Source organism: Canis lupus, chromosome 37 (genome assembly GCF_003254725.2).
Source record: "Canis lupus dingo isolate Sandy chromosome 37, ASM325472v2, whole genome shotgun sequence".
Taxonomy (NCBI): Eukaryota; Metazoa; Chordata; class Mammalia; order Carnivora; family Canidae; genus Canis; species Canis lupus.
Genome location: NC_064279.1, coordinates 18692292 through 18706608, shown reverse-complemented (window position 1 = coordinate 18706608; position 14317 = coordinate 18692292). Strand labels below are relative to the sequence as shown.

The 14317-nt window shown below is 35.2% G+C and overlaps 1 protein-coding gene across 4 annotated transcripts in view; it reads right to left on the bottom strand.

Moving 5' to 3' along the window:
* CPS1 (carbamoyl-phosphate synthase 1) overlaps window positions 1–14317 on the bottom strand; it is a 354353-nt gene that overhangs the window by 76909 nt on the left and 263127 nt on the right. For all 4 annotated transcript variants that reach the window (XM_049106700.1, XM_049106699.1, XM_049106701.1 and 1 more), the window contains 8 exons: window positions 13214–13306; window positions 10440–10529; window positions 8495–8623; window positions 7819–7925; window positions 6826–6964; window positions 6103–6180; window positions 4115–4213; window positions 2434–2529 (listed from right to left, as the gene is read on the bottom strand). In XM_049106700.1, coding sequence (XP_048962657.1) covers window positions 2434–2529; window positions 4115–4213; window positions 6103–6180; window positions 6826–6964; window positions 7819–7925; window positions 8495–8623; window positions 10440–10529; window positions 13214–13306 — 831 coding nt within the window. The remainder of the gene's footprint in view (window positions 1–2433; window positions 2530–4114; window positions 4214–6102; window positions 6181–6825; window positions 6965–7818; window positions 7926–8494; window positions 8624–10439; window positions 10530–13213; window positions 13307–14317) is intronic.

Here is a 14317-nt window from a genome sequence, read left to right as displayed (position 1 = left end):
GATTTTCATGCCTGACGTAGTGCTTTAACAAAGAGCATTATACAACTCTTTATACATATTATATTAAAAGAAAATGACCATATGGCAAAAAAAAAATGTGTGTCTATGTGTGTGTATAAAGATATTTATAGGTCTATCTTATTTCTGACATCTGGAGAGACCTCAAAAATAATTCTTCGTGTAGGCTATGAAGAATAATAGCTCTACAAACTAGGATGAGGGTGACACTTAGCAAAATAATTATTATAAAATATGGCCATATGGCTCTTATTATTTTACCTATTACCACATCAATTTTGAACTCTTCTAAAACATCAACAAAATATTCAGAGTATAGAAACCATCTTTGAAAGCCCTACGTGTTCTGGGGGGAGGATCTGAATAAAATATTAAATATATTTCATATTACTTTAAATTCAAATAGTGCCTTAAAACTTATAATGCACTTTTTTATTAATTTATTTGATTTTTATACCAAGGCTACAAGAGAAATTTCTACCTAACCAATGAAAAAATTGACATTCAATTAGGTTAAATGACTTGCCAAAGATCCTCTAACTGATAAATGGCAAAATTAGGACTCTAATCCAAGTCTTATGATTCAAGTCTTATGCCCTTTCCTCAATATGAGTCATCTCTGAATATTTTCAGAAATTATTTTTTAAAAAGTATCATTCAGAAATTTTTGAATACATACAGATAAGCAAATGCATTTAAAATATAGGCTGATATTGAAATAATTAAGCCTAAATGGAGATCACGTCTTCAATAGAAGTTACAGGAGGTCTCACTACCAAAGAAGAGCACCAACAGACTTAAGTATATTTGTATTTCCCTGAATGTGTTATACAATGAATATGGTTATTTTTGTAAATCAAATTATATAGGTAACGATTCCACAAATGACTGTGAAGAATGTCCATATATTTTAAAACTTAGAAATAATTTCCAACTATTCTAATAAATTTTATATTATTTTTCTAATATAGTTCTGGCTATAATATATGCAGCATCTGATTATTCTTAAATATTTAGTCCATAAATTCATTTCAACTAACTTCCTAATTAATCACAGTACTATAACTAATAATTCCTATTCTTCAGTTAAAATATATAACTTCACCTAATGGAAATGAAGTGCATAAAAAATACAAGCTATGAAAATATTAATTCTTTATAAAACTACCAAGTAGAATAAAAAAACATATGCCTCTTAAATGTATTTATAAACCCTGAACACACTTACATTACATTCTAACCAATCTTAAGCATTGAACATCCTTTAACTATATAAAGAAAAATCAAATCATAATACACTGAAGTAAAGTATTCCTTGAAAGTGTGCACGAAAAATATATGTGCTTGTGTGTGTGCACCTATGCGTGTATAGAGAAGAGTATTAAAACATAAAAAGAAATGGGAAGAAAAGCAACGTAATTGAAAGCTGCTATTCCATTTTTTTTCAACAGACATTTGTCAGGTGAAAATCTATGTATATAGCATAGAAATAAAACAAAAAGAAAAATTCTGGCCAAATGTTTTCCTGCCTTTGTTGTCCTAGTCTCCTGTCTTCTTTGTGTTGCTTTCTCCTAGCCAAGTCTCTGGAGAATGGCTTTGCGCTGCAAAGCCAGAGGCAAGGTCACAGAAGAGCTCACATACACTGGACAACTGATTAGTACCAAAATGGGTAATATTCAAGGAAATAAGGACAGCAAAGAGAAGCCAAGTTAGCTCTTTAATAGAAATACCTTGTATGTACAATGAAGTTTTTCTAAAGGTTTGTTTTACTATGATACAGGGCTGGGGAGATATTAAGAGACTTTGAAGAAACAGGGTGGGGGGTGTTCTTTCCCACATGAGTATCAAATCCTCTTTTCCACATGAAAACCCACCTAATCGTTCTGGTCAGTCATCCAGCCCAAGTCACAGATGAGAAATTGAGTCCCCAAGGGACAGATAACAACTTCTAAAGCTTGGACAAAAGACATATGTTGCCTTTGCTACCTCAACTGGATCTTTCCATTTTAACCACAGAGATGCCTGAAGCATACTCTAGAACATTTATCTTAGAGCACTAAGGATAGGCAAATTTCCTCTTTCACACAAAAGACAAGTATATTTTACTTGTCTCACTGCCTCCAAAGAAATGAGGAATATCTGTAAACGTGGCTTTCTATGTTTTCAGTAAAAATAGGTGGTAACAGATAATTTTGGAGACCACTCTAAAGTTCTTGATTTGCAAATTGCAAAAAAATTTTGCGAAAGTTAAAAGTTTTGCCTGTGATCAAAGTTTCTTTAATATAAGATGTGCAAGAAATAGTTGAGAAAATCAATTATAATGACTTTGAAAAGAGGTAGTGTCATAAATCTAAATTATAAAATACTAATTAGACTCATTAAAGGAGTATATTAATTCTTACAAAGATCTCTCACCTTCATGGCTTTTACAGCTTGTGATCCTGAGTAATCAAATTCTCCTGCCTGACCAATGGACAGCCCCCCCGATCCTAGGATAAGGACCTTGGAAACCTGTAAGCAATAAGAAAATGACATTGCTCTGATTAGTAAGAGGGGAAAATCAGCAATTTCCAGAAAGGGAAGTCCTAACTACATCGTTTAGATGATTTAAAGTACAACGTTTCAAAAAATACATAATATGTGAGGGAAAAGACTAACAATTTAAAAGTCTCTAATTTCCAAAGTTCATGCATGAAGTGTTTTTCACCTAAGTAAGAAATTTTGAGAAGAGGTCTACATCTTATTTAAAGATATCTAAATATCAAAAAAAATTTTGTAAATATATATGTGAATACATACATCTATGTGTATGTATATATATGATAAGAATCTCCCTAAAATTTAAGTGTATTCAATATTTCATAGTTTTCTTCTGAATAAAGCAAGACTCTGGGCCAAATGAAAACAGAGAAGGCAAGGGACATGAGTGAACTTTCATATTCACACTTTCACCTTTATAGTTCGTGCCAGAAATACTTACAGAAAATGAAATAAGAAAAAGCTCATATCTAGGCAACTGAAATTCTACAGGTTGTATGTATGATTCCAAGCAAATAACGATACTGCTTATTTTTTAGGCACCAGTGCCAAACCCCTCAGAGGAAAAGGGCCACTGCAAAAGACAAGAACTTGGGAAACTTGGTTTGCCTCAACAAGTATTTATTGGATGCCTACTACATGCAAAGGTATTATCTTTTTCCTCATCATTAACAAAAGAAAAACATCTGAAACATCAGTTGATATCCTGAGAAAAATGCTATAAGTAAGTACATGGCTTCTTTGGCTACCAACAACCCACAATTTGATTCCATACTGAGTGGGTTGATTACCTCCAATCTTTCCATCTCAGGAAAAAAGGCTTCCATGGAAATCCTTAGAACTGAGCATCCAACTCAAATTATCATTTCATGTAAACATATAATTCAATTACTTCTATTTGTAAAAAGAGTTGATATATACACACACATATATATATACTTGAAAATACATATACATTCTTCTGAATTTTATATAATAATGATTTGGTTATATGTGTGGTTTAACTATGAAGGAAATGGATAGAAACCTTATATCAAAAAAAAAAAGAAACCTTATATCAATCTATACATTTACACAAATAAGGATTCAAGTTTGCACTATAGTACTCCTTATCCATTTGCTCCTTTTAAATAAAATAATATTATTCTATTCATGATTTTGAATAATAATTCTTCTAGCTGAAACAAAAAAGTTATATTGTTTCTAATGATTCTATAACCTGAACTGTATCTCAAGCATATATAAGGCTATAGTTATTAAGTGATAGAACATATCAAATTCTAAACTAAACGCTTATTCTTTATTAAATTATTTTGTTACAAATATTCTAGAACAAGCAAACTGCAAAAGATATGATTTTAAATCAAAACATGAAAATCTCAATGAACACCATCAGGAACAGACCAAATAGTTAGATGCTAAAATAATGGGTAATTACAAGATTACCAATCATTTTTATAAACATTATAATGGCTGACATCATTCATTTAAAAAAAAATTATCATATGATGGAGAAAATCAAAAATACATAAACCAAAAGAAGCCCACATATACTAACCTCAACTCGAGATGCAACTAGTGCTGGCTTTGGTAAAACCGATGTAATCGTGGTGCCTTTACCTTTCTTTATCAGTGAGAAAAAAGAATCAAATAGGTACTAGAAAAAAAAATAGAATCAACTAGTTAGAAAATTCATAAGCTGATAGATAAAATACATATATGCCCAGTTAAATTTGATCTTCAACTAAGTAACAATTTTTTAGGATAAGTGTTCATATGCAATGTTTGTTTTTTGTTTTTCTGCCCAAATTGGCAAAACTAAGTATTTACTACTCTAAGAATTATATCAAATAAACATTTCTAATTGTTCACTTCAAATTCTATCAAAGAAAGTTTTCAGTAGACAATGAACATTTCAGATCATGCCTTGTGAGAATGTCAAGTTTTCATTGCCTTAATTATGAGTTATTTTCTTCTAAATGGTTTCTTCTAAATAAAACTCTAGTAATACAAAAGAAATTAAAGCTATACTACTTATGTATCCTAAAGTTAGAAATAACTGGATTTTGAAAATTTCTATCAGCTCTAAAAATATCTCCAAAGCTTATTCTTAAACTTTACCAATGAATTTACTTCTGTTGTTTCACGAGACATGATAAACTTCAACAAAGATATTCATTTTGCAACTATTTGGCAGGCCAAAAAAAGGGATTGAGTGCTACTTCATATTGCATGTCTTAATTTCAATGTTCCTAATCTGAAGTACTAATATGGGCAAAATATTTTTAAATAAATCAATGTTCCTAATCTGAAGTACTAATATGGGCAAAATATTTTTAAATAAAAAAAATAGTATTCAGCATGCATTAGGCCATAAATGTATGTAACCAAATTTTCTTTTTCTTTTTTAAAAATAATTTTTAAAAGGTTTTATTTATTTATTTGAGAGAGAGAGAGCAGAGAAAGAGAGAGAGGGAGCATAAGTGGGGGGTGAGGTGCAGAGGGAGAGGAAGAGACAGGATCCCTGCTGAGCAAGAAGGCCCATGGGGAGCTCCATCCCAGGACTCTGGGATAATGACCTGAGCCAAAGGCAGATGCTTAACCAGCTGAGCCACCCAGGCACCCAAAATTTTCTTTACGTGTTTCATCATGGGTAAGTATTGTTTATACCGATTGGGCTATTAAGAATCATTATTTCCTAAAAATATTTAAAAATGAACAAAACATCTACATCTACAAAGGCAATTCAGGGATGAGGAAGTAGAATTTATAGAAGGAAAATTCTGATTCTCCTCATTTTGCCCAGGTGTCTTCTCTGGGGTATCCTCTGACAGAGAAGAACTATAGTTCTTAGTACTGGAGGCCATAGGGTGTGAGAGAAGAAGCCACACTCGACTTTCCACACATTTTTGTGTCTCCACAAGCTCTTGTTTGAAAAGAGGACCTTGAGCTCTGAACCAAAAGCTCACACAAGAAATACAAATATTTAAATTAAAAACAAAACTCCTCTAAGCATTCCTTATGGTTCTTTTCTTAAGCCATCTGACTCACATACATGTGTGTGCATCCCCTCTCCCCTCCCGCACACCCCTGCCCTTCTTCCTTCTCCTGCTGCTGTTTATTCTCCCTTCCTGGCTACACAACCAGTTGCCATAGGGATTTTTGTGAAGTCACAGATGGGGGATTAAAATTTCATTTCAGTTATGAGAACAAGAGAGCAAGAGGGAATTCATTTGCATAGTACAACAATTGTAAATTTCAGAACTAAATATATTAGAGTGATAACGATTTAAATAAAAATAGCATTGCATCAGGTTTCTTAAGGGCTTTTCCACTTTAAATTTTTAAAAAGACAGAAACTTCCTCCATGATATTCATGGGGAAATTTTAATGCAATATACATGTGTTATCAAAGCACTCCTCTTGAAATATGTTCTGTACCCAAGATCGTCTGGGGTGATTATTTTTGTTTCTCAAGTTTCTGCATAAATACATTTCTGATTTAAAAAAAAATAAGAGTATAATAGGCCTCATTTTGTGACATACCTCAGTGTCTGTTGGGCCTGGGCTGACTTCTGGGTGGAACTGTACACCAAAGAAGGGTTTGCTCTCATGCATAATCCCCTAGAGGAATAGGAAATAGAAAGAAATTCCTTCTGTAACAATGAATGTCAACCAGGGCTATGTATTATTCAGTGGACAATAAAGTTCAAATAGAAAAAAAAACCTGAGTTAAAAGCTTACGGACATTCTAACAGCTGACACTCATAATAAAAATAGGCCAACAAAGACTCAACAAATGTGGTCCCCTTAATAAAACAACCCATTTGGTCTTTAGCCTTTGAGCCCCCCTCCTCCCGCCCCAGGCTCTTTTCAAAATAAACTCGAATCCTCTTCTTATCTCCAATGCCTAAATTACTTCTCCAAGGGTCTTCTCAAAGGCTACTTCAGAGCCAAGTGAGTCTCAGACACCAACATAGACTAGGCCCAAACAGACCTCCACCACTAGAATGAATGTGTTAAGATGATCACTGATTAACCACTCAAAGAGTGGATCTTAATGAGCCAACTGATGAGAGAATAAGACAGAAATGACTTTTTAAAAAGCAGAGGACTATGGGAAATAACCTATAAAAAGAGTTCTTACACACACACACACACACACACACACCCCAAAAAAGTCCACATAAACAAGATGTCTATACAGCAGAGTATGAAAAGCCCTGCATTACCCATTGCCAACTGAACAGGTTTATTGAGAGCACTTACCTCATTGGTTTGATCATTGACATTCACAAAAAGTGGTTTCCAGCCAGCAGGAAGGGTGTTGTCCAGGGCATAGCCATGATTCTGAGCAGTAATGAAAGCCTGTCTATTTGTGATATTCAAAACTGGCTGATTCTGCCCTCTGGAGAGAAAAGGAGAAAAAGAATAGGAAACAGAAAAAGTGAAGAAAAGAATATAAATGCATTCATTGTAAAATAGTGAATGAGGAAAACCTATTAAAATATGAAAATTTCAATTGCTTAGTGGAAATTATTCTGTGAGAAAAGCCATAGACTGTAAATGCCAATAATTTTAGCAACAGAAATCAATTCAGGAAGCTTTACTGTGTGTTAAATACCAGGTCTACTCAACTTCTACCATCAGGAAAAAGGAGAACTGTGCTCATAACAAATAGTTAAGAGTTGCTCACTAGCTTAACAGACAAATACAAGTAATTTATGTTAAGGGAGATATGTAATTTTAAAGCCAGAGAAGAGTTTTTGGTAAATATTAAAGAGACAACTACTCTGTCCTGAATCATTTTGAATTCCACTTTCTGTGGAGGGTAGGCCATGGCGGAGGGCACCATGTTGAATAAATTGGCATTATGTGGGGTAAGGAAGTAAAATGGAGAGGATCTGAAGACTTCCCGGTGGTTAAGTCACACTAGTCTTACAATGTTATCAGTGCTCTGATACCAAGTTTGGAAACCAGAACAGTTTCCCTTGGAATATCATTTGATTGAACATAATAATCTCAATTTATGCCAAGGAAGGAAAATAAACTATAGCAATGTCATTGTTAGAGAAGGCTGCCTTTCAAAAATGCAATAAAAGTGGTATCAGGTAACCAAACAACTGTGAACTATGTAATAATATGGTTATCTGTTTTTTCTGAAGAAAATGGCATGTAAGTTCTCTAGGGCTTTTGTGTTAATTACCATTAGTAGTATTTCAGAGCTAGTTTGACCTGTAAAAAGACATATAACAGTCTTACCTGTTGGCCATGGACATCTTGTAGGTTTTGGCACCAGCAGCCAGTCCTGTTATTAAATTTCCTGTACTGATTCCAAACAATGGCTCCTTGCGATCACTCTCCAAAATCTAAATCAGGGAAAATTTTTATTAACCAGAAGTACAGTTCCAAAAAAAAAAAAATGCTGCCTCTGAAGGAATAAAAATGAAGCATCTCTTTTTTTCTTAATTAACAAGGTAAAGAGAAGAGTAATTGAATAAAAAGTTAGACTATAAATAAGAATATGACTGACAAATGTGTAGCAGCAGAATTTGAAAAATGTACCTAATATTCAAACTAAACAAAACTTAATATTTATCTTCAGAAACTTGAAGCTGTTATAGATCCCAAGATCATGGTGAGAAACATGAACTGTCATTTTACAATTGTACAGAAAGGCATATATGGAGATGGACTCTAGCTCTCTTAACTCAAGGACACAATCTGAGTTACTTTGCCTGAATAAAGGTTATTTTTCCTCTGGTGCTCTCTCCTCACTGGTTCCTCTCATATAATAGCTGACACTGCCCCAGAGGTCACAGATAGGAGCACTAAAGAACATCTAAATACCTAAAATATATTACCACCTTTTCAGCAGCATGGAGCAGACTTCCTCTACCTCACACACAGATACACACTATCCCCAGGTTTACTGCACCTTTTTGACATTCTGGATTAGTGGTTGCGCAAGAGCGGGGTTTCCGGGTCCTCCGGCAATTAAAAGCCCATCATACTCCATCTTGGTGAAATCATGATTCCAGGGAACTAAATGCACTTCAGCTCCTCGCTGGAAAAGAGAGGCAAAAATGATCAATTTAATAATATTTTTATTTGCCAAAGGGTAATTTTGCCTAGACTATCTCTTGACTAACCTCTCCCTAAGGTGGAGGGAAGAATAGTACATGATTCAAACAGAGAATGCTGAGGAAAATGTCCTTGGTGGCTCACTGTGTTTTGTGTGATGTATACAAAGCCAATGGTCAATAGAAAGTGGAGAAAAAAATACCACTAAACTTTTGATCCTGAAAAAATAGATAACACACTTTCCCTACTTCAAGAGGTTTCAGAGCCTAAAGATTTCCTGACTGGGAACCCAGGAATATAGGTTATTTTCACTACCTGTGGTAGAGAGAGTGACCAAAAAAAAAAAAGAAGATAAATCTATTTTCTGCAAATTTTTAGTTGGTCCACCTCTCACCTTTTTTAGTTTTGCTTTTTAAAAAATCTGACCAAATTTCATCAGCCTTCTTTCCTAGGGTTTTCTCATATTACCTGTAGTATTTATACCTCTGAGAGAATAATTAGAACTTTTGTATATAGAAGTCGGTAGGAAGATATCTTTGATGATTTCCCTTGAAGCATTTCCTAAGACAAGGGTTTGAGGGAAAGAAGTATAATTGGAAGGGTTTCTAAGAAGTACCAACAGAAAGTGACACTATGAAGCACCCCATGAAGTATGCATTACCAAGCCCTGTGGACAACTAGAGCTTCAGTCCACTGAGGAGCTCTGAGAGCCAGTGTTGACTATCCACCCTCAAGATAGCTCAGTCATGGGACAAAGAAGTTCGGATATCTACACGCTGACCTTCTCTAGTCATTGGGTCGGAATTGCTCTGGGATCATTAATTGTGTGGTATTTCCTACTTCCCAACAGGCTCCAACCATCTGAAGAGAGGCTGCAGGCAATGAAGTAGAGACGTTTCAAGTGGTGGTTGGGCAAAATGCCTTATAATGGTAAAATGAGAAGGAGATATAAATAGGCCATTGACAGCATCTGCTACTGAAGAGTCCATGCAAATTTTAGTTAATAAAATTGACCAGAATATGAAATCATGATTTGGATATTGGTGATATTCTCTAACAAAGCAAAGGTGATTTGAAGGATTCCTCTACACTCACACTATGTTGGTGTTATGCAAATGTCTGTGTGTGTGTGTGTGTGTGCATGTTGTGTATGCATGCATGTTTGAGACTGAGAGGGAGAGAGAGAAACACAGTCTTTGACCTCTGAGACAGCATCAGCAGAAACAGAGAGACACAGATAGAGAGGGAGAGATGGAGAGGTGGGAGGAGGAAAAATCGCAACAAAACAATATTCAAGAAAAAATTATGATAATGGTGACACCCTCCTGAAGGATTTTTAAGGTTTGATTTTAGTTGGTTGTCTAAAAGTTTATATCAATCCACATGAAAATTTGTACTGTATCAGGCCATGATCCCTGTAAACAGCTGGCACATAATAAACAGAGTCCAGTAGAGGAATTCTCCAACTGACTGGTCATCTCTAAACCCAAAGAAAGTAAACATGGCATATCTCAGAATGTCAGTCAATATGTGGTAAGAATAGCCATCATTCTTCTCTGTGTTTGTGGCCTTTAAAGATTTTTTTTAAAAAATATAGTCTACATCTCTAATTTTAACAGGGATACATGTGTTATTTTGTAGATCAAAGACAACTAGAGAGCAGATCCCCCGACATTCCAAGGGAACACACAAATTTTCTCTGAAACAGAGAAAGGAGATCAGTTTAACATGAAAGATCAATATTACAAATCCTCAAAAAATTACAAATCCTCACCTTTCAGACGGAACAGATTACTTACCTTTACTAGTAGTCGAATTACATTGTTTTTAATCCCACAGTCTACAGCTACCACCTTCGTGGGGTTTCCTTTGCCATACACCTTGACATCCTGCCATTTTAACAAGCAGACAGTGAGAGGGAAGTACCAGCCAGGAGCAACACGCCAATATCATAAACACATCTGAGGATGCTTTGCACTTCTATTGGCAACAGATTGATTGCTAACTACTAGGGAGTGACTGGCTGTTAACAATCAATTTATAAGGCACAGCGAGTGCCACAAACTGTATCTTTTTTTTTTTATGAGGGAAATGATACTTTGCTGTTTTATACAAAATGTTGATTACAGTAATAACAATGATCCCTAAGAAATTAGTTGCTTCCATAGTTAACAATAATCTCTCCCATGTTTTACCTCATTAACAACCAGTGGCAATGGAATTTTCAAGTATCATTGCCTGATTCAGCGCTAGATAGATGTGGTAATAGATACATCATGCTTTAAATACCACTTGATCCTCAACTTGCAATAAAGTTTGGATGGGCCAGAGCTGTTGCGCATTAGGCTTATGCAGTGGAGCTAATGGATAAAATCAGTATGAGAGGCAGAGGATTGCTAAACTAGTGTAGACCACTGGTCTCTTTAGGTTATGCAATCATTTACATTTAAATGGTAGACTTCATAAAAGGATCCCCGAGCATATCATAATCATTACCTACATCTTAAGCACTGCTTGGAGCTAGATCCATTTTCACAGGCATTTACCCAAGAAGCAGTTCCCCAAAGTCATAAAAGGAGAAATAATAGAAGTGGAGAGAAAGCCTAGAGGGCTGGGTGCCCACACTGACTATGGCTTTGAGAGCTACCTAGTATATCCTGTATTTAGGATGATTTCAATGTTTCCAAAAGGTTTTAGAGGAAAGTTGCAACCTGGATATTTGAAAGAGCATTTTACTTTAACTGAAATGTCTACTCGCCACTTTCCACAAACTCTATAGAATGGGAAATCATAATCCTTAAATTGCACTTGAAATACATCTATCTATCTATCTATCATCTATCTATCTATCTATCTATCTATCTATCTATCTATCTATCTATAAAATTTGTCACATTTTTTCCCCTGTTAACTATTCTAGAGAAAAAAAAATGTCCCATTCCTTCCATGATCTGGGGAAATTATTGCTGAGCTGATCCATAAGTGCTACAGATCAGCTCTCTCATCAAATAATTTGAAAAAGTATAGATTTATTTTTAACCTTAGGCTTCTACTACAAAAGAAAGCAGTATTACCATCTAGTTGTAGCTACATCAAATTGCAATTACAAGACAATGAATTAAGTTATCAAACATCTCCAAACAAAACTCAGAGAAGAAATATAATCTGATACAAACACTCATTTTATCACAGCTACAGTGAAATTATTTAATTGCACTAGCATTAAGAAACAGAGTCAGTTTTCACCATTGCAATCGCTCTCTTGATTTGATGTAGACAAAAATACAGAGAGGCTCCTTGTTGCTGGTCCCCACACAAAGTACATTATATACTCCCCATACAGAATGGCAAGTTTTAAGCAAGACCCCACAGACGCATGAATATATGAATGTGCATTATGAGTCTTGAAGAAAGGAATGTATTATGCACTATTTTTAACCTTATGACTACAGAATTTATTTTAAGGTGAATTTCTCTAGGTCAGTGCTCCTCACATGTGGAAAAGGCCACAGTAGATCTCCAAGGTAGTTTTCAATTCTAAAAGGAAAAATCACCCTTTTTCATGCTGTGTCTTCAACTAAATCACTTTACAGGGGAATGTATAGAAACAAAAACAAAAAAAGTTTCATGCCATTTGAATGGACATATTCTAGAATTAAAAACAAGGGAATATTGCATATGACATAATCAGGTTCCAAATATATAAACAATTACATGTCTAATTTAAAATTCACTGTCTTGGGGCGCCTGGGTGGCTCAGCAGTTTGGTGCCTGCCTTTGGCCCAGGGCATGATCCTGGAGTCCCACATCGGGCTCCCTGCATGGAGCTTGCTTCTCCCTCTGCCTGTGTCTCTGCTTCTCTCTGTGTCTCTCATGAATAAATAAATAAAATCTTCTTAAAATTTTTTAAAAAATAAATAAAATTCACTGTCTTTAGCAACTCATATTTCTTATGCTTCACCATCCTGTGAATGCATGTTTGTGCCCAACGGCAGCATCAAGGCTAGGACTAATCCTCAGGGACCCATAATCATGGTCCCCCTTTCCATGTGAATAGGCATAGGAATGGGAATATCAGATAATATCAATGTATGTTTTCACTGAAGCTGACATGCTATTAATTAGGTGATTTTTCAGTCTTTTAATAACATTTTCTTAAGGAAAGGCCCTGGTGCACCAAAGTTCTCACAGCACGAATTCTTCATAAGATGCTGTTCTCTAGAGTCATTCTGAATGATGCTACATTGCAGCAAGTAAAAGTTACTAACTTTAAATGCACCGATTTGGGGCAGCCCGGATGGCTTACGTCGGGCTCCCTGCATGCAGCCTGCTTCTGTCTCTGCCTCTCTCTCTCTCTATCTCTCTCTCTCTCTGTCATAAATAAATAAATAAATAAAATCTTTAAACAAATTAAAAAAATAAATGCATCGATTTGTAATATATATCTTAGCAGCTATGAGATCCTCCCCCCCCCCAACGTGGGTGCTTCAGGAAGATGACCTCAGCCTACGTGAAGATTTTGATATTCTAAGAAATAAAACTACAAAAAAAAAAATGAAGGGAAATCTCTCACCTTGGTTGAAACCTCAGCAATCAAATTCTGCTTATTTGGATCCACAAAATCCACCGACTGACCTTCAAATTCAATCTTCCCAAGCATGGTACCCTATCAAAAACAAAATTAGACAGTTAAAAGGGAGCAATAGTTAAGGTACTGACAGGATCCATCCATGAGGATTGAAATGGCTGCTCCAAGATCTAAATGTCTCTATAGCTACTCATAACCATCAGCAGAAGTTTCTCATCTTCCCAACCAGGAAAGACGAATTAATTTGCACAATATGTTTTGAGAAACACCCTGGGAAGTACAATTCATTTATTATTTATTTATTTATTTATTTATTTATTTATTTATTTATTTATTTTTAGGGTGGAAACTGGCACCTAGAGTAAGCAAATTCAAAAGGCATCAGAATTCAGGTGTCCGACTGAGTTCCAGGCTGGTGCAAATTAGAGCATTTAGGGTACCTCTTCCCTCGGTGCATGTGCCCTAAAGATAGTTCACTGGGGACATGGATGAGACAATCTATTGAGAAGAAAATAAGAAATCTAAAAGTTGTAGAAATTTGAAAAGAAGGAGAATTAAGTAAATTAGGGTAGTAAAATTCATTTACAAAGTGATGTGAAAATGCTCTATAAGTCACAACCTTTGAGAAGTGGAGTTGAAAATATTTGCTGATTTGAATGTGTTAATGTCCTTTTGTCCCTAAGGCCCTGAATTTTAAAGAATGTTTTGACCTCTGTGAGGTTTTCACAAATTAGCCTTGCTAGCCTGAACACAGCAAATGTTTTATTATTAGATATGTCATAAGAGTTCCTTATTTGCTAGTAGGCCTAGCTTTATCTATTTAACAAAAATAGCATATTGCATTTAGTAACCAAGACTTTACCAGGTGGGGTTGGGGAAAGTCAAGATAATTCATTGATTTGCCTTGGTCCAAGGAAATCACTGCATTGAAGGGAAAAGAAAGAAGCCTTTATTTCCTTCTGAAATGTATCCCTTAAGGAAAGGAGCAGTCACCTGGGAATGAGTAAGGGTGGAAAGTACCAGCATGTCATTCTCATTGGTATCTCAGGAAAATTATGGAGGAGGAAGTAAAATAATAGGTGGAGTGGA